This window comes from Diospyros lotus, chromosome 7, assembly GCF_014633365.1.
Source record: "Diospyros lotus cultivar Yz01 chromosome 7, ASM1463336v1, whole genome shotgun sequence".
NCBI lineage: Eukaryota > Viridiplantae > Streptophyta > Magnoliopsida > Ericales > Ebenaceae > Diospyros > Diospyros lotus.
Window position 1 is genome coordinate 10344777 of NC_068344.1, and position 20688 is coordinate 10365464.

General features: G+C 39.4%; 2 protein-coding genes across 3 annotated transcripts in view; both read right to left on the reverse strand.

Annotated features, from left to right (window-relative positions):
• Positions 1 to 549: 549 nt before the first annotated feature.
• Positions 550 to 20688, reverse strand: part of LOC127806835 (uncharacterized) — a 107201-nt gene continuing 87062 nt past the window's right edge. The window contains exons 7-9 of the mRNA XM_052344370.1: positions 1797 to 1878; positions 984 to 1075; positions 550 to 849 (exon numbers count right to left, since the gene is read on the reverse strand). Coding sequence (XP_052200330.1) covers positions 798 to 849; positions 984 to 1075; positions 1797 to 1878 — 226 coding nt within the window. The 3' untranslated portion in view covers positions 550 to 797. The remainder of the gene's footprint in view (positions 850 to 983; positions 1076 to 1796; positions 1879 to 20688) is intronic.
• LOC127806834 (histone chaperone ASF1-like) lies at positions 5183 to 7788 on the reverse strand. Of its 2 annotated transcripts, none has more exons than XM_052344369.1 (3): positions 6104 to 7788; positions 5624 to 6010; positions 5183 to 5508 (listed from the first exon to the last, which is right to left on the reverse strand). In XM_052344369.1, the coding sequence occupies exons 1-3, from the start codon at positions 6327 to 6329 to the stop codon at positions 5324 to 5326; spliced, it is 798 nt and encodes a 265-aa protein (XP_052200329.1). In that variant the 5' UTR covers positions 6330 to 7788; the 3' UTR covers positions 5183 to 5323. Both variants share the same exon structure in this region; 1 of them encodes a protein (XP_052200329.1).

Sequence of the window (20688 nt, forward strand, 5' to 3'; positions counted from 1 at the left end):
TTATATAATTATGAAAAACATAATTCATAAATTTAAACTCCATACAATTATATAAATAATTAAAATAGTTGCAAAGAGTTCATTATTAAATCTGCATAATAATATAAAATATAAATTACTTTTAAAAATTACTCAACTTTTTACAAAAAAAATAAAAAAAAAAAAAACAAACCTACACAATTTCCATAATTATCGGAGAGCATGTTTAGAATGTCAAACACATATTCATAATTTTTTTTTTAATTTTTATTAATAAAATCACATATCAAACATTGTCGAAATTGTGTCAATATTGTGCTCGAATTCAACAACATGAACACGGACAAGTCTCCTTTTCCGATATGTCCGTGCTGCTTACATCTAAATTCTCAATTAATTAATTAATTACTCATATCATCCGACGCAAAACCAAAAGCATCATTCACCCCTATCCTACCCATTTGTTTCCACACAAAGAAGCTATGTATCATGTTTTACTTTCCCGTCAATTTTAGTTTCACATATATCTTATTTAGACATTCAATTGTGATATTTTAATAAAATAAGATCTTAAACCAACAGCAAAATAAAATCCTTTAAGTGAAAGGGAATGTCAAATCTCATATTAGTTAGCGATGACATGCCACATAAGTGCATACAATCTTAAACCCACCCACCAAACTGAATGCCAGATACATACAAATAGAAGTTGGAATATGCCAGAATTAAACAATAAGTTTCATTGGTACCCAGTAGAAGGTGAATCCCATCGCCAGGAGTTGTACCAGTGTACAAAAGTACTTCACAGCAGCAATGGATCATGGAGTCAGCTGTTTGCTTTTCCCATCATCCAAAATCCCAGCCCTCGACCTGCAAAATTAGAGAAACAACGAACTAACTAGTCTTTATATGCTTGCAAATTCAACCAAAACAAGAAATTTTCATTCCATATTTGAAGAATAACTTCTTAATGAGCACAAGAGAAATCAAAATGACATTGGCACCTCCTCAGTAAATCTGCAGCTCCTGGCAAGCCTTGCACTTCTTTCTTCAGTCGTTCAACACGTTCTCTCGCGATGCGTTTACTTTCTTCTCCCTAATAACCATAGTTGTTTGCTTAGAATAACTCTTAACATTGTTCAGGAATCGTCTTGTCTTTGCTCCTAAAGCTTCTACTATATTCACATCTCCTTATTCTTATAGTGAAACTTTTTCTGTCAAATTCCCTGGGCTCCCAGTTATTAGGGTTGCACTGGCCAGCAAAAGAACTTGGACCAGATTGTTTTAAGCTTCCCAAAATAGCCTCATGTAAACATTAGCCACGTAAGGTGACTATGAACAGTCCTTGCTTTAGGAGCGGTAAAATTTTATGATTTCCAAGGTTAATAAAATAAAATGAGACATGAATGTACAGGAGGCAGGCTCGCATATGGTTTGCCTACCAACACAACCAGACAATAACAATGACCGGACACATGTACTAGGAGCTGAGAGTACCCCGTTAAATGCAGTATACACCGGGGCAAATGTACCTGAGTTACATAACAAATGTTATTCCCGGTTCACACCCCAGCTTTAATATAAATATTCTTTGCTTATTAATGCTTAATATCTAATACTGCTACAACTACGAATATGCCCGTGCTGGAGCTTGTTCTGTCATGGGGAATTCTTTTATATATAGAAGCTCAAATCCACAAAAAGACAATGATATTCTTACCACCTATCTGTGGCATAACTTGAACAGATTCACAAATAATCCATATCCTAAGACAAATGATAACTGTCAATTTTGAAGGACCAACCAAATTACTTACCTTCTGCAGCATAATCATCAAATGTTTGATCTCATTCTTCTTCAATGATGCTAGATCCTGACACACATCTCCCACAGCAGTCCTGCATGTGAGTTGGTCAAAATAGGTAAATACCAAAACACAAAACACATGAATAACATTCCACTCAACCTCCGACCTATGCACTTGCCAAAAAAAAAAAAAAAAAAACACCCAACCATGCACATAAACAAATAATGCTTAAGGAGCAGATAAGAGGAAAAGGCAAAACAGAGAATATGATGGGAAGGTCACAACAGAAATCATTGGGTAGCTAGCTAAGCCTTTATCCATATAAGCAATATAAGTCATTGTGCAGCCATCTGAACTTTTACAAGTAGTTGTGCTTTCTCCTGCTTTCTCCTTTATTCCTTTTAGATACACCTTCGTGATGGTCATAATGGAACTGTCTTTTAGCTTCAATTACTAGCAATTGTTCATGCAAGGTTTGATATTCTGTAGCTGGGGCACATTTAAAATATTTTACAAGCTTTTACTGATCATATGCAACCAACCACATATATCAAAAAGTTGTCTCTTAAGAATACAAGGGTAACAATGACAACTGATTAATAGAATGGCAGAATGCTCTCTTAGTAATGTTATATAATCAGTGTGTTCCAGTTAAAAAATATTTAAAGTTGGAATTTACACCTACAAGACCAACCAGATTTGCGGACAAAATGCTGGCAATTGAAATGAACATGGATGAATAATGGATGCTGAGATGAATGAGTGGCAAGAGAAAAAGGTAAAACATGAAATTGTCAAGGAATTGGAGGTACCATTAAGTGAGGAGATGAGGTCTTCATGGGCTAATAGACTCCCACAATTGCATCAGTGAGAAAGAACTGGCACAGCATGGGGGTGTGCCAAGGGCCAAGGGCAGGGGTGAAACCAAAAAGACCATAGGTATCTTAACCATTGGTAATGAACAGTTAAATACCACCCTGGATAATCCATTGTGTAGATTGCTTATAAAACTTGGGAAAAATTATCGTATTGTATAGTATAAGCTGGAATAAATGCAAATATTCAGATCTCTGTATCTTAACCATTATTAATTCAATAATCTGGTAAAGTTATGTACACATCAAGGGAGATGCAACAAGAATTTCAAGTCACATAATAGTATATACTTTGTCATGCTGATTAAGACCTTGTTTGGTATTGCTGTGCTTTATTGTGATGTGTTGTGAAAGTAATGTTGATAAAGTAGTGTTTGGTAACTGTGTTTATTAATGTTAAAAACAAGTAGCAAGTATTTGGTTAATATTTTATTGCTGTGACGTAGATTTGTAAAATGACTAAAAAAGACTAGGATATTAAATAGTTATTTGTAAAGTGGCATAATTATGAAGAAAGAGAATGGTCAAAAAAAGTAAATAGCCTATTTTAATGATTGTGGGTCCCATTAAAAGCTGTTGCGTTTTTTTATAAAAAGTAGGGGGTGCCATGCTTTTGCTTAAAAGCAGCTTAACCTGTTTTTTGGAAAAAGGCAGATGTGCTCTAAAAGCACGACAATACTTTATCAAACGGTGCATTTTCAAAAAAGAAGTTGATAAAAAAACTGCTCTGCTTAAAAAGCATAGCAATACCCAACAGGCTTGCTTGTGGAAGAGAAAAATGATTTGCTGCGCAAGCATTTAAGCAACAATTCAACAATTGAAAGGCATGATCATTGAGCTATAAAAGCACAAAAGACTTATTAATCAAGTTTTAATATATATGAAGTTATATTTAAAGGAAGTTTGTTCATAAATCAAATTAGGAAGGTCTTCCAGATCCCATAGGACCCATTACTTGACAACCATCCAACTGTCCTTTTGCAACTATATGATCAAAACCAATTCATCAACCAAAGGTTACCATAGATGTGTCAAGCTTAAGCCTGACAATGAATTCCTCCTAATTTGATGTGAATTAGGAAGACACAATAAGTAGAACAGAGAATTAGAGGCAAAGAGAGAGAGAGAGAGAGAGATTGGGAGGAGGAGATGAACATTCTCATTAATTCCTTGATGCCCCAATCCGAAAGGATCAATGGGGATTTATACAAGCTGCCGGAAGGGAGGATTCCCGCCAAGGCATCTTCTATAACCTTCTGTGGTTATAACAACCAGCTGCTACACCCTTCTATGGTTGTAACCACTTGCACGTACGTGGCTGCCCCTTAGATGTAACAAACATATAACAACAAAAATTAAAGAAAAAATTTAAAAATCACATGGCAATTCACATGACAATGCCCCCCCCCCCCTTACAAATTTCTTGTCCTTAAGAAATGTTAAGAAAGCTCACAAACCAGGGAAACTGCTTGAATAGATAAGGTAAGTACTCCCAGGTGTTGTTATCTGCATGGTTATTCTATCATTTTACCAAAAGTTCTATGAGTGGTGCCCCTTGTTTGTACACCACGCGTCTATCTAATATGGCCTCAAGCTCCATAGCTTTGTTAGCCTCCTTAGGAAGGAGGGGCAATGTAGGACTCACCAATTGTGTCCCCACAATTTTCTTGAAAAGAGAAACGTGGAACACATGATGGATTTGTGAACTTTAAGGCGATTGCAAACGATAAGCCACCCTCCCAATCTTAGTAACAAATGGAAAGGGTTCATAATACCGTGGGCTCAATTTAGACACTAGTCCTTGTGTGATGGACTATAGATGAGGATACCTCAGCCTTAAATACACTTCCTCCCCCTACCAAAAACTCCCTTTCACTCCTCTTTCAATCAACAAACTGTTTCATTCTATTTTAGGTTGAAGCTAACTCCTTCAGCTGTTGCAAAACCTTCTTCCTCTGCTGTAAATACTCCTCCATTGTTGTCACGGTAGTGTACTCTCCAATAACTGGTAAGATAGGTGATTTGCATCCAAATAAGGCCTCAAATGGTGACATTTTGAGGGAGGTATGATGGTTGGAGTTCTATCACCATTGAGCCAGGAACAACCACCTATGCCACCCCTTAGGTTGTAAGAAACAAAAGCACCATAAGTAAGTCTCCAAACTTTGGTTCACCCTTTCTGTTTGTCCATCCGATTGGGGGTGGTAGACTGTGGACATGTTCAATTTGGTGCCTAAAGCCTTCATTAGCTCCTGCCACAACAGGCTAGTGAAGATTTTGTCACGATCTGATACTATAAACTAAGGAGTCCCATGCAATTTAACTGTTGAGTTATATGGTTATATTTATATAGTACACTTAGGCATAGTTGTTGAATCGAGATTCGAATCGAGAATCGAAATTCTTATTTTTTGAATCGTGAATCGAATCGTAAGATTCGGTAGACATTTTTAATTTTAAATATAAATAATATATATCCATATAAAATAAATAAAATATATTAAAATTATACCAAAAATATATTCATATTACCTTTATATTCAAATTGCATCAAATCATACCACTTTCAAAATAACAAGCTAGAAAAAAACAACTATTAGGCTACTAATAAATTCCATTGTCCATAATCTTCACTAATTATCAATCATATTCATCTTCAAATTAAAGAGCATCATCATCTTCATCATTTTCATTATCTTCTTTGTCTTCAAATGTAGCCAAATCTGCTTGCTCTCCATCCTCTACATCTTCCTCGTCATCAATCATTTCTAAATCCAATTCTTCTTCCACTTTGTCTTCAACAACTTTTCCTTTTCCTTTTCTATCTAGCTTCAACTTCCTTGGCCCTATATTATACAATATAACATATTAGAATTCAACTCAAACTTACACAAAGTTACAAACACATTAACTTAGTTTTAGAAAGTAGGAAACTATAAAGTATAGAATATAGATATATACCTCTTCTATTATTACTTGGCTGAGTACCTCCATCATCTTCAAAGCATTCATTAGCATCCATCCATGAATTATCCTCAGGTAAACAAGGGTTTTCTTGTTCGGTGATCCATTCATCATCAGACTCCATATCACTCAAACAAATAGGATCATAATTTTCACCTTTTTTCTCCCTCTTAACTTGCCTCATTTCAAGTTGAATGTTATACTTCACAAAGACAAGAGCATTTAATCTTTGTTGTTCCAAATGATTTCTCTTTTTGGAATGGTCATGCTCAAATGTGCTCCAATTTCTTTCACATCCAGTAGCACTACATGTGAGACTCAAAACTCGTATGGCAAGGTTTTGTAACTCTTTGCATTCTTCCCCATAGCTTTCCCACCATAAAGCTAAGACAGAAAAATAGAAGGCTAATTAGTCTAATTAGTTTGAAGGAGCTAGCAATTGAAATTTGAAAATGCAAACTTAAATCAAAATAATACCCGGTTGCTTCTTGTCTCTTGTTAAGGTAGCCATGCTCATGCCAAACAATCCTTCTCCTTTTTTAAACTTTTCTAATTGCTCATCCATTTTGAGTCTTGTTTCAATATCCGGATACATATTTTCTATTGTCTTGTACAAACCAACTTCAACTTCTATATCCGCATTAAAAGACTCATCATATTGAAACCTTGAAAAAATGCATACAAGTAAGAAACAATAAAGCATATACAAGGAACTGTTGGTTATAGGAAATTAGAAACATGATTTTAGAAACTCACTTGGGATTAAGAAAATATCTAGCTGCATGAAGTGGCCTATGAAGTTGTAAATCCCATCTTGTATCAATAATGTTCCAAATGCGCTCATACTTTATCTTTTGATGGTTGAAATTTTGTGCAATTTTCTCCTTTGCCCTATCCATTGCTTCATATATGTATCCCATTATCGATTTCACATCTCCATCAACAAGCCTTAAAACTTTAACAAGTGGACTTACACACTTCAAGCAATACTTGACCGATTTCCAAAACTTGTCATCGGATAACAAGATTGCTCCCACTTTAATTGCATCCACCTTAGAAGCATAATGACTTTTAGCCCACTCTTCCGATGCAAACATAGCCCTAAGAGGAATCTTGTTTTCCTCAAAGCTCCTTAATGTAAGAAATGATGTGGCAAACCTTGTAACTCCCGGCCTCTTCAACTCTCTCTTCTTAGAGAACTTTCTAAACATGCTAAGGACCCAAGCATGTCTATAAATATATACACAAACTTCTTTAGCCTTCTTTATTGTATCTGTGAAAATAGGCAACCCACCTATATCATGCAAGATCAAATCAATGCAATGTGCTGCACAAGGAGACCAAAATAATTTTTTTCTTTTCTCCATCAACAAGTCACCCGCAGCTACGTAGGCCGAAGCACTATCAGTCACCACTTGAACAACATTTTCCTCCCCAATTTCCTCCACTAATGAATCAAGCAACTCAAATAATTTTTGTGCATCTTTTATAACATCTGAAGTGTTAACAAATTTAAGAAAAACTGTTCCACTTGGACTGTTCACCAAAAAGTTTGTAAGAGACCTACTTTTCCTATCCGTCCACCCATCCGACATCAAAGTACAACCGGTCCTTTTCCACTCCTTTTTATACTTCTCTAGCATTGAGTTTACATTGTCAACTTCCTTCTTCAAAAATGTAACTCTAGCCTCATGATAACTAGGAAGTTTTAAACCCTTGCCATATTCACCAACAGCTTCCATCATTGAAGTAAAAAGGGGACTTTTGACCAAAACAAAAGGCAATGCATGTCCATACAAAAATCTACAAATGCTAGGAACAACGGGCTCCCTTTTCTTAACCATTGCATTTAAAGTTTGCTCTTTTCCTTTCCCTTTACCTTTAGTGACAAAGGCATCCATACTAGTTTTTCTTTTTCCTCCTACCATTTGAACTTCTTTCTCTTCTTGGAAATATTCTTTTTCATTCACTTTTTGTCTTTCTAATTCTCCTAAGATCTGAATACAAAGTTCCCTCACATTATCCGGACATTGTGTACAAGGAGCCACATTATCATGATCACCCGAAAAATGGTGTTTCATTCGATTTATCCCTCCCCATCTTTCAAGTCCACAATAATTGCACTTTAAGTTCATTCTGTTTCCATTAATCCAAGAGCAATATTCCCAAATAGAATCATTACTCTTTGTTGTTGTAGATCCCTTTTTTGATCTTGACGCCCTGAGAAAGAAAGTAATATTCTTCTTCTAACATTGAAAAACAACATAAGGTCAAACTTTTGGAATAGAAAACAGTAGAATACTATAAAAAAAATAAAACTAAAAATAATATAAAGTTATAAACTAGTTGAAAATTAAAAGTTTCACTATATAAAAAGAAATAACATTGAAAATAATATAAATTAGTTGAAAATTAAAAGAAACAGAAAAAATTGAAGAGAAATTGGATTAGGAAATCAAAACAAATCATAACAGAAAGTTAGAAAGTTAAAAACAAACCAAAAAAAATCAAAGGAAATAAGATAAGAGACGTAGCAGTAGCACTCACTGTAGAGCAAAGGAAAAATAAAAAAAAACCAAAACAAAACAATAAAAAATACAATAGATTGACAAAGATTAGTCAACAAAATAAAAGCTGGAGCTGGCAAGTAGTAAGCTTGCTTATGGTCTCTACAGTCAACAAAAGCAACTGCCAGCTGGTAGCTTGGCAGTGAGCTTGCTTTTATTTTTAACCAGTGGCAGTGACAACCCAAAGTCAACAAAAGCTGCTAAGCAACGCCTACACCTGAGTCTCAGCTGGTTTTAACTTTTAAGACAGACTCGTATAATCGTGTAATTTCGGATAAAGCAAAGAAGAAGAAAGAAGAAGCAGTAGCAAAAGAAGAAAGCAACGCAGTGAACGCACCTTAAGGCTTGAACATAAGTTACAGAGTTTGAAGTCTCATTGAATCGAGCCGAATCGTGCGATTCGCATCGCGAATCGCACGATTCTAACAACAGTGCACTTAGGGTTAATCTTATGTTAGAGCCTGTGGCCCATGACCCGTTGTATTTTATATATATATAGGTGTATAGTCTATGAGTTTAATGTATGGTATATACATATTAAAAGCTAGGATTTTCTTCTTAAGTTTCACATGGTATCAGAGCCAAAATACAAACCCTAGCAATCGTCGTTGCCGCCCACATCACTGACGACCACCGTCAGTCGTGTCGCCAATGCCGTGCCACTGCCATCACCGCCCACTGCATTCCAGCTGCTTGCGCTACTGGTTTGCAACGATTCTTCACCATCCGACCACCGATCACACCTACAACCACCGTTGTTGCGTTCGCTGGCCTCCGGTCTGTCGACTCTCAGAGGTCCATCGCTGTTGTCGTCGCCACGCGTCACCTCTCTCACACTGTTCACGGAGACGTTTTTGCTCCGATCTCTCTCCAGTGCTCCGATCGCAACGTTGTCTTCACTATTGGACTCACCTCCTTCAGTCCATCCCAGTCCCGGTGGTTTCGTCGCCATCCGTTGCCATCTGCCACCGCCAGTCACGGGCATCCGCCGTCTGTCGTCGCTCTAGCGCCTCCACACTTCATTCTCTATGTTGGATCATCCAGCCTTTCTTTTTGGCTTATTTAACCCCTTTTGTTTCAAATCTGTTGATCTTGTAGGGTTCCCTTTTGTCCAACACAATCGGTACTAGTAAATCTGGCTCCTTCTCTGGTATTTTGTCTCCCTCTCCAGCCATAGCTACTGAGAAATTGATGGGCAGTTCCAATTACATCTCTTGGTCCAAAGTGGTTGAACTATGATGTATGGGTCAAGGTTTACAGGATCATCTAACTACCAAAGCCAAGAATGTGACCACAGATAAAACTGAGTAGCAGAGAGCTAATGCTCTATTGTGCAGTCTCTAGTGGCAATCAATTGATCATTCTTTTCATCCGATCTATACTAACTATACCACGTGCTGTGAATTTTGGGCTCAGGCCAAGGCGCTATACACTAATGACATTCAACACATGTATCTAGTGGTGTCTAATCTGCTCAGTTTACGACAGCAAAGTTTGACTCTTTCTAATTTTCTTAGTCGGATGGCCTCTATTAAAGCTGAATTTAACTCCTTGTTACTTGCTAGTAAGACTGTTGCAAAGGATCTAGCTCAGTGAGATAAGTTCTTCATGGTGTGTACTCTTGCTGCCATTGGTCCTGAGCTTGCTCCTATTCGTTATTAGATTCTTGCTAATACTACTGTACCTACTATGGATGAAGTATATTCTCGTCTTCTTTGAGTTTCACATGTTCCTACAGTGCCTCCCTTTTCTGCAGGTGATCATTCAGTTCTGGCTTCACAGGTTCAGAGTAGTGGCGAATAGGTAGGAGATCGTGGTAATCAGGGCAAACGCCCTAAGTGTAACTATTGTCACAAGTGGGGGCATATCGAGGAACAGTGTTATAAGTTGCATGGCCGCCCTCTTTATGTTAATGTTGCTCGTGCTGATGGTTCTCGATCTGAGTCCTTTGATGATCATCCACCGCAATCTATCCTTCTCATTGGGGTTGACTATGATGAGTATCTCAAGTATAAGACGTCCCAACAATCCTCATTCACAGTTGCTTCTATTGCCCACTCTGATGATTCCACTGCCTGTCTCGCTCAGTCATCCTCTTTAGGATCATGGGTCCTAGACTTGGGTGCTTCTAACCATATCTCTGGTAATACCCATTTGTTCTCTCATTTTACTAATTCTATTTCTTTACCTTCTATAACATTAGCCAATGGGTCCAAAGCGGTTGCTAAAGCTGTTGGCACTGCCAAACCCTTACCTTCTCTACCTTTAGATTATGTTCTTTATCTTCCTCATTGTCCCTTTAATCTTGTCTCTGTTAGTAAACTTACGCGTGCCTTAAATTGTTCTATCACCTTTGATGATCATTCTGTTACTATCCAGGATCGCGGTACGAGACAGATGATTGGCGTCGGATGTGAATCATAGGGTCTCTATCATCTCAACCTTCCTACATCTCCTGTTGCTTGCTCGGTGACTGAGTCTCCTGCTCTTCTCCACAATTGTTTGGGACATCCTAGTTTGGCTAAGTTTCAGAAGATGGTCCCCAGTTTGTCTAGTTTGTCGTCTTTTCATTGTGAGTCTTGTCAACTTGGAAAACAGTCTCGCACTTCTTTTCCAAAGCGTGTCAATAATCGGGTTATGTCCCCGTTTCCTTAGTTCATTTCGATGTCTGGGGTCCTAGTCATGTCGTGTCTATTTTGGGTTTTCAATATTTTGTAACGTTTATCGATGATTATTCTCGTTGCACATGATTATATTTAATAAAAAATTGTTCTAAGTTATTCTCAATTTTTGAATCCTTTTGTGTTAAATCAAAATGCAATTTCATACATCTGTTCAAATATTGCGCAGTGACAATGCCCCTGAGTATTTTTCTATTGCCTTTACTACCTTTATGTCTTCTCAGGGGATATTGCATCAGTCATTTTATGCATATACACCACAATAGAATGGGGTTGCTGAGCGTAAAAATAGACATTTAATTGAAACTGCTTGCACTCTTCCTCTACATCATCATGTCCCCTTTCGCTTTTGGGTTGAAGCTATCATTGCTACTTGCTATCTCATTAACAAGATGCCCTTCTCGATTCTTCAGCACCAGATTCTTCACTCTCTCTTGTTTCCTAATCAACCATTATATATTCTTCCTCTCCGTGTCTTTGGTTGCACTTGCTTTGTCCATAACCTGTCTCCAAGTCAAGATAAATTGTCTGCTCGGTCCATCAAGTGCATTTTTCTTGGTTCCTCTCGCCTTCAGAAGGGTTATCGATGTTATTCTCCTGACACTTGCCACTATTTTCTTTCGGTAGATGTTACCTTCTTTGAGTCGTCTCCTTTCTACTCTTCGCCTCATTCCTAGTGTCAACCCATTTTTGAGGCAATCCCTCTTCCCGCGAGTCCTCCTGCTCATATTCTCCCTGTTCCTTCTTCTACCCCATTGCAGGTTTATCATTGACATCATCAGCCAGGGTCTCCTCCTAGTGGAGATGTTGTTCCTACACCTTCTCCAGTGTCTCCTACTACGTGACTCCTGCTGTTGCACATCCTGCTCTAGTCTCTCCACCTGCTATGGTCCTGCCTTCTGAGGATCTGCTTCCTATTGCCCTTCGGAAAGGTACCCGCTCTTCTCGCAATCCTCACCCCATTTATAATTTTCTTAGCTATCACCGTCTCTCGTCTCTTTTTTGTGCTTTTGTGTCTTCCTTATCCTATATTTCAGTACCTAAGACTGTTAGTGAGGCACTTTCTAATCCGGGGTGGCTACAAGCAATGGTGGATGAGATGACTGCTTTGCATTCCAATGGTACTTAGGATTTGGTTCCTTTACCCCCAGGGAAATCTCTTGTCAGCTGTCGATGGGTCTATAGTGTCAAGGTGGGTCCTGATGGGCAGGTTTATCGCCTTAAGGCCCATTTGGTTGCCAAGGGGTATACTTAGATTTATGGTCTTGACTATGGTGACACTTTTTCCTCTATTGCTAAGATGTCCTCTATGCATTTGTTTCTCTCTATAGCAACTATGCGCCACTGGTTGTTGTATCAGCTAAACATTAAGAATGCCTTCTTACATGGTGAGCTTCAAGAGTAGATTCATATGAAGCAACCTCCTGGGTTTGTTGCTTAGGGGGAGTCTGGCTTGATTTGTAAACTCCGTCGCTCACTATATGGGTTGAAGCAGTCTCCTCGAGCCTGGTTTGCTCGCTTCAGTGCTGTCATTCAAAACTTTGGTATGACTCGTAGTGAGTCTGATCATTCAATTTTTTATAAACACACATCACAGAGGAGGTGTATATACTTGGTTGTCTATGTGGATCATATTGTTATTACAGGTAATGACCAGGATGGTATTGTTCAGTTAAAGAAATATCTTTTTCGGGACTTGGGATTACTTAAATACTTTCTTGGCATAGAAGTTGCTCAGTCCAGTTCTAGTGTTGTTATCTCTCAACGAAAATATGTGTAAGACATTCTGGAAGAAACTGGGATGTTTGATTGTAAACCTATAGATTCTCCTATGGACCCTAATATAAAGCTCTTACTAGGATAGGGGGAGCCTCTTGCTGATCCTGGGAGATACCGCAGGCTAGTCAGAAAACTTAATTATCTCACTATCACTCGCCCAGACATTTCTTTCTCAATCAGTGTTGTCAGTCAGTTTTTACAGTCTTCTTGCGATAGCCACTGGGATACAGTAGTCCAGATTCTCAGGCATATTAAGGGAGTTCCAGGTAGAGGACTATTGTACGAGGACAGAAGTCATACTCAAGCAGTCGAATATTCTGATGGGCCACAAGCTAATACAAACTCATTCACCTCAATCTTAGCCTGGGCCAATAGAATAGTTGTCTTACCTGATGGTAGGTATTCTGAATTCCAAAATGTTCCCCCCAAGGGTGATTCATGTAGGGCCTATACGATCTTCCTCTTGAGTGCCTCATTGTTCCCAATCACAAGTCTGCCTTGTTACCTTATCATTCCTTCCACCAAAGCATACCCATCCCTGTCATTAGACCCCACTGCCAATTGCTCCAACAACTCCTTTACCTTCTCATCCCCCTCATAGCTGGCCATTACTTCTTCACACTACTTAGGAACTATAGTGGTTATAGCTGCAGAGCTTCCTTCCTCGTGGCACCTTGAAAGGGCATCTAATACCACATTTTCTCTACCATTCTTGTATTGTATAGTATAATCTAGCCCCATCCCTTTCTTCTGCAATTGAGTATGCAATTTCTATTACAATAGAAATTTCAAACTCTCATGATCAATTCTAATTATAAATCAGCCCCCCCTCTAAGTAATGCCTCCACTTCTCCACAGCCATCAAAATAGCTAGGAACTCCTCATAAATACTTAGCCTCATGTGTCTAGGGCCTAAGGCTTGGCTTAGAAATGCCAATGGCCTTCCTTCTTAAATCAAGACTGCTCCAATACATGTGCCACACACGTCGGTCTCTAGAATAAGGGTTTGCTAAAATCTAGCAACCCAAGGACAAGAACCTTACTCATAGCCTCCTTTAGCTTCTCAAAGGCATCCTCTGCTTCTTGCCCCCAACTGAACCCATTCTTCTTTAAAAGCTCTATTAAGGGTCTACTGATAACCCCATAGTTCTTCACAAACCGAAGATAATAACCAGTTAACCCAAGGAACACCCTTAATGACTTCATTGTAGTAAGCCTGGGCCAAGCCATCATGGCTTCCACCTTTCTTGGATCTGCACTGACCCCTTCCACCGATATTATGTGCCCCAAATATTCCACCTGCCCTTCGCCAAAAGCACACTTAAACCTCTTGATAAAGAGTTGGTTAGACCTGAGGACCTCGAAGGTAATTCTTAGGTGAATCAGGTATTGATCAAATGTAAGGTTGTAGACAAGTATATTATCAAAGAACACTAATATAAAATTTTCACAAGTAAAGCTCAAAGACACGGTTCATGAGGGCTTGAAAGGTGGCAAGTGCATTGGTGAGCCTAAATGGCATCACCAAGAATTCATAGTGTCCTTGGTGTGTTCTAAAAACGATTTTAGGTATATCCTCGTGTTTCATTCTAATTTGGTGATAACCTGAGCGTATGTGAAGTTTAGAGAAGTTGACATGATGTAATTCATCTAAAGGGTCTTTAACAAGGGGTATGGGAAATTTGTCTTTAATGGTCATGGCATTAAGTTGGCAATCGTCTACACAAAAACGCCATGATTTGTCCTTTTTCTTGACAACAAAAATGGGTGAAGCAAAAGGACTTTGGCTAGGTCTAATTATGGATTGGTGTAAGATTTCCCGAACCATTTTTTCAATCTCTATCATTTGGTTTGGCGGATAATGGTATGATCTAATGCTGATGGGTTCAACATTAGGTTTGAGGTTGATGAAATGGTCAAACATTCGAGTAGGGGGTAGGGTTGTAGGTTCTACAAAAATATCCTCAAATTCTACCAGCAATTTATCAAGTAGGTCTAGAAAGTGTACCTCATCATGTCTTCCCATAAGTGCACTGACAGTTATGAGGAATTCTCCCTGCACTGCATTGTGGTCACTGCCTTCCTCCACTACTTCAATAGAGAGAAACTGTGTAATCTAGGTTGTAATACCCCGGAAGAAATGTTTTGTAAACCTTGTGTATATAAAGGAAGTATGGAGTTTGATTTGAAAAGCAACTTTCAAAGGTAGGAGGTGAAAGCGTAATATCTCGAAATTATTAGGGTGTAAGTGTAATTATGGGAAACTTAGGGAATAATGGTAGAAACCCTTTCCTTGGGGGAGCTTGGAGGAATTAAAGGAAGGTTAGGAGGTTTTAAGAAAGGGCCAAAAAGTAGTTAGAATGAAACCTCAATGCAAGGGTGTAATTTTTAGAAACTCGCAACTAGACCGTTGGAATAACTAAACTGGACAAACGGCTCGTTAAGGGTAATCATGAGGCACACTTCCCAAGGCATACAAGTGGCAAGAGGTGACAAGAAGTCATCATGAGGGCACAAATCCCAAGAGAAAAGTGGCAAACATCCAACGGCCAAAAAAGTCTATAAATAAGATGAGAGCGTGAGGTAGATTTGACTCTCCAAAAAGTGGGGAAGATTCTGGTGGAAGAAATGAAGAAAAACAGTGAGAAACAAAGGAGATCCAGGACCCGCCGAAAAATTCAACGAGTTGCCGGAAAACTGGTACAAGCTGCTGGAAAACGTCAAGGTAAGTTCAATATTTTTGAATAATCATGTAGAGGACGAAAAGGGGAGTCCGTGGGTTCAAACGAGACCCAAAACGGAGCTAAAATGACCAAGATATGAAGTTTTTAAACTTTGGTAGCGAAAATCCGTCAAACCGGGCGTAGGGAAGAAGGTGGCACGTGCACTGCACATGCTAGCATGCTGTTGCACGTGACCGCGCATGGCTACCCTTCTGGTGGTGCATGGTGGCGCGTGAGAGGGCTTTTCCCTCTGAAATTTTTCAGATTTCACCCTTTAACTACTATCTATCATTCTATGTAAAAATATTTCGAATTGGTAACACAAACTTTGTGAAACTGCAGCAAAACCGAACCAAAAACCCTATGAACAGTACTTCGGCGAGGCTAACGACCAAGGTGAATGGTTTCTTACATATTCCTTGCTACATATTGATCATCTATTGAGTCATTTGTGCTTGGATGTAAACCTACTCACTTGATTTCCTTGTATAACATGTTTTTTTTTTACTTTTTCTTCACTACATGGCATGAGGCGTTGTGGCAAGCTAGTGGCCATCATGAGTGGCTCTGTGGGGTCACATACTTGTGTTTGATGTGAGCATAACGTGTGCAAAGGTGATTGCAACACCTTGGCATGGCTTCCACAAAAAAGGGATTTCACTTTGCATATGTGCATAACATACATGTTCTACTTCATTTATGAAACCATTTCACTTGGATAATTATATCTAACTTGGGTTGATGCCCTTGGAACGTTCCACATTCCAAATATGTTTAACGTGTTAGGAATTGAGGACGTAAGTGGCAAGGAAGTTATGGATGCTTAATGTTATTTGTAGATCTTGTAGCTTAATATGTAGTCTTGTTCGAGATGTATTCAACGCATTGTATAAGCTTAATGGATGTACTATTTAATGTTAAACTTAGGTACTACCTGAAAGAAAAGACTTGTATGTGCTTATATTAGCCTAGGAAACTCTTTCAATTCTCTTGGCAGGTTCGATCCTTAGCTTTCGTTGGCCAGGGTTTCCTAACACCCCTTAGGCAATTTATGTGTATATCCCTTCATGTAATATTTGAGTTGAGGGGGTGTTACATGGGGCCCATTTACTCCTGAACACCTTCTGTAATCTTCTTCTCGTGATCATCTTACAAACTCCAGCCTCTTTTCCTCCTGTAAGAGTCATTTTCCTCCCTTCTTTCTCAAAGGAAACCTCCATTCTATTAAAGTCAAAACTTATGAGGCTCACTCCTTTCATCCAATCTACTCCCAACACAATGTCACAACCTCCTAGTTTTAGGAGCCTCAAATCAGCTTCGAATTCCTCTCCCTGCATTTCCCAACAGAAGCCCGTACATGTTGATTTGCTCACCACCCTGTTTCCATTAGCTACTGTCACACTTAGGAGTTGTGTACCCATGAATTGACATTTCAATCTCCTGGTTGTTCCCTCATCTTGGAAATTGTGGGTACTCCAACTGTCTATCAAGATCATGAGGCTGGAATCCTTCACCCTTCCTTCCACCTTGATAAACTTGTTATTTGTTAATCCTTTTAAAGTGTGTATAGAAATCTCCCCATTGTCTTCATCTCAATATTCACCAGGTTCACTAGTTTCCCCTTCCTCAATTAGATCTCCATCCTCTCCTTCTAGGAGTAACAACTGCTGTTTACATTGGTGTCCGGGATAATACTTATTCCCACACCTAAAGCACAACCCAACTTGTCTCATCTGTTCAATCAGCCTCCCTCCTTGCGATGGCAGGTTATGACTAGAGCTTAAACCACCCAAACTCTGATATTTTTGTAACACCCCGCCCTATACAGGCATGTCACTATAAGGAAATTCCCGGGGTTTCTTTTTTTTTGTCTGATACCCGCGGCGCCTGTGAGCACAATCTTCACATGCAGATGAAACACTCATCGTAAAACTACATCCGGCACCCGCGGTGATCAAAAGAACCACTCCTCATGCAGATATATACCCCGAGAGTTCCAGTCTTACTCGTTTAGTTAGAAATAACAAATCTTAACTGAACGAGATAATATAAACACAGCGGAATACTTAATTAATCAAAATGACGAGGCCTACCACCTGCTACACGCAAAATGTTCCCACACCGATATATGCATACAACACTGATACTAACGATTACAACACCGTCGAGCGATCGCTCATACATACAATGTTAAGAATACTAGTGTTTCCAAAATAATACAACAACTATCAAATAAACACCACAGATTCACTGGCCGTCTCCTCGACCTCGCAGCTGTCCCTGACTGGAACGTTGAATGTTCCAGGGGCATAACCCATGTTAGATGATAAACCATCTAAGTGAAGGCATGAAACAGATATACAATGCATAAAGACATACGAGCATGGCATACTATACGACAACATGCAAGACACATCTAACTCGAGATATCACCTTGACATACTTAATCCCTCGAATATCCCACTGTGGCACACGTTCACCTGGTCCAACGTTAATCCCTCGAGTGCACCGTCGTGACACCCGTTCACCTGGTTTAACATTATTCCCTCGAGTGCCCCAGTGTGACACCCGTTCACCTGGATTAACATTGTCCCAATCTCAAGTAGACCCCTTACCGCCCCATATGGACCCAACGATGCAATTAGACTTGACCCTATATGATATGAAAATTTACACGCCATGCACCAATACTTTTAAAAATAAACAGTTAATGCAATATTGACACAACGAATGTAAGTAAATGCCTTGTAAAATAAGCTAAGTCCAGGAGCGTACAAATACTCACAAGAACTCACCAAAAGCACTTTAAGACACTTTCGAGTCAAGGTAAGGCTAAAATCAAACCACTCACCTTAATTCGGAAAAGTTCGGATTTTGCCTCGAAAAACGTGCCACACCTCAAAAATTGTGTAATTCTTCTTCCAATGACCCAATTGATTCCTATTTCACCATTTAAGACCTTTGGAATCAATATTTCTATTTTTCCACAATTTTTCTATTTTTATTTATTTTTCAAACATTTCTATCTTCGGAAATTTATTAAAAATACCTAACATCAATTTTCACAAAATATTTTTCCATGATAATTCTTAAAATAATTTTACCTAAATTCTGAAATTAAAATCAAAGAAAAACCATACCTCACGCGCCACCCAGAGGTCCCGCGAGTGGCTGCCACGCGCCGCCGCACAGTCTTCTTCTCCGGTCGTCTTCTCCGATTCCGGCGATGTCCAATGCCCTAAATTCTTATAGGGGCTTGTAGAGCTCTTCAATGCGACCTCAATGGTGCCCTTAATCGTCGGAAAAAGTGGCCGGAGGTGGGTTTAAAACCCAGTTGCAGGTCGCGGTGGCGGCGGTTCGGTTTTCCGGCCAAACTTCCAAAACCCCTCTAAATCTACACCAAACGCTCCCAAATGCTCCAGAAATGATCCTCTCAACCCAAGGAACAAAAGCCCCTTATCCCTCAAGCTCGATTCAAGCAAAAACACAAGAAATTTGAGCGATTTCGTTTTTGAACCCTCGGCCGAAAACCTCCTTTTATACTTGTTTTGGACCCGATTCCCTACCATATCCGGCTCGTCCTTATCCCTTAAGCCCAAATCTCGCCTCTAAACCAATCGAAAAACACCAAATCAAGCGCTAGATCCCTCGAAAAATTCGGCCAAATCGAAAATCTTTTGGCCATTAATTCCGATCACATCAAGGCCATTTTCCGGCCAATGGGAGCTCCCAACGGCCTCGTCGTCGCCTGGAGGCTAGCCTAGAGCCTCCGGGTGACCTGCCCGATGCCCCAGAAGCGGCCACCGGCGGCCATAGGCGGCCGGTCGGTTTCACACCAAGCAACTTTCAAAAATTGCATTTTAGCCCCCAGCCAACTTTTAATTGAATTTTCTTTTATTTCTTGATACCCCTAGACTATCTAGCACCTTCACCATGACCCTCAGGTTTTATATTTCCTATTTCCCTTTGGAATTTCTGAAAAACTTGTCATCTTGATCTCCCTCGGGCAGTTTACAAAAATTGCACTTTTGCCCGGATGCTCCTAATTGCGTGCTTTTGACTTCAATCCTTTGAAAGTCCCTTGATTGTGTTGAGTATTGCTTATTTGAACCATTTTGACCTTTGTTGATCTACTTGACACAGTCCCTCGCCTTCTGTTTATGTTAGCATATTGCACTTAGGCCCGAAACTATTGTAAATTTCATTTTGATCCCATAACTTCCAAAACTTCTCCTGATATTTAATACTGGGTATTACATCCTCCCCCTCTAAAAAGAAATTTCGTCCTCGAAATTACTAATTTACAATGTTAAATAAATGCGGATAGGAAATCTTCATCTCTTCTTCACGTTCCCAAGTTGCCTCTTCTTTGTCATGGTTGCCCCACAGTACCTTTACTAAGGGAATAACTTTGTTTCTTAAGACTTGATCCTTTTGATCTAGGATTCGAACTGGTTCCTCAGGGTATGTTAGATCATTTCGTATTTCAATGGTCTCATTCCGAAGTACCTTCGTAGGGTCTGGCTCATGTTTCCGTAGTTGAGACACATGAAACACGTTGTGAATGGTTGATAATGCCACAGGTAAAGCTAATCTGTAAGCCACTATTCCAATTTTCTCCAAAATCTCATAGGGTCCTATGTATCTTGGGCTTAATTTCCCTTTCCTTTTTCCTCGAATCACGGATTTAAATGGAGAGACTTTCAAGTATACCTTATCACCGACCAAAAATTCCAAGTTTCGTCTTCGTTGATCAGCATACGATTTCTGTCGACTTTGACTTATCCTCATTTTCTCTTGTATTTGTTTTATCTTCTCAGTAGTAGTCTGAACAATCTCGGGTCCAACTAATCCTACTTCTCCAGTTTCCACCCAGCAGAGTGGTGTTCTGCATTTTCGCCCATATAATGCCTCGTAGGGAGCCATTCCAATGCTGCTGTGGTGCCCGTTATTATAGGCAAATTCTACCAACGGTAGATGTTTTTCCCAACTTCCCGAGAATTCCAAAATGCATGCCCTCAACATGTCCTCGAGCGTTTGAATTGTCCGCTCGGACTGTCCGTCAGTCTGAGGGTGATAAGCTGTGCTGAGCTTCAATTGTGTTCCCATACACTTGTGGAAACTTTCCCAAAATCTTGACGTAAATCGTGGGTCTCGATCTGACACTATACTTGCAGGTATTCCATGCAATCGTACTATTTCCTCAATGTACAGCTGAGCCAGAGCGTGAGTCGGTTGCCCTATCTTAATAGGCAAGAAATGTGCCGACTTGGTCAGTCGATCCACTATTACCCAAATAGCATCGTTTCCTT

What these genes read in the sequence shown, in the direction of transcription:
- LOC127806834 (XM_052344369.1), bottom strand. Translation starts at nt 6,329, where the DNA reads ATGCTTTATTGTTTCTTACTTGTATGCATTTTTTCAAGGTTTCAATAT. An exon ending in AAGAGACAAGAAGCAACCGG is followed by an intron (nt 6,011 to 6,103) that starts GTATTATTTTGA and finishes TTTCTGTCTTAG; the next exon opens with CTTTATGGTGGGAAAGCTAT. An exon ending in GCCAAGTAATAATAGAAGAG is followed by an intron (nt 5,509 to 5,623) that starts GTATATATCTAT and finishes TGTATAATATAG; the next exon opens with GGCCAAGGAAGTTGAAGCTA.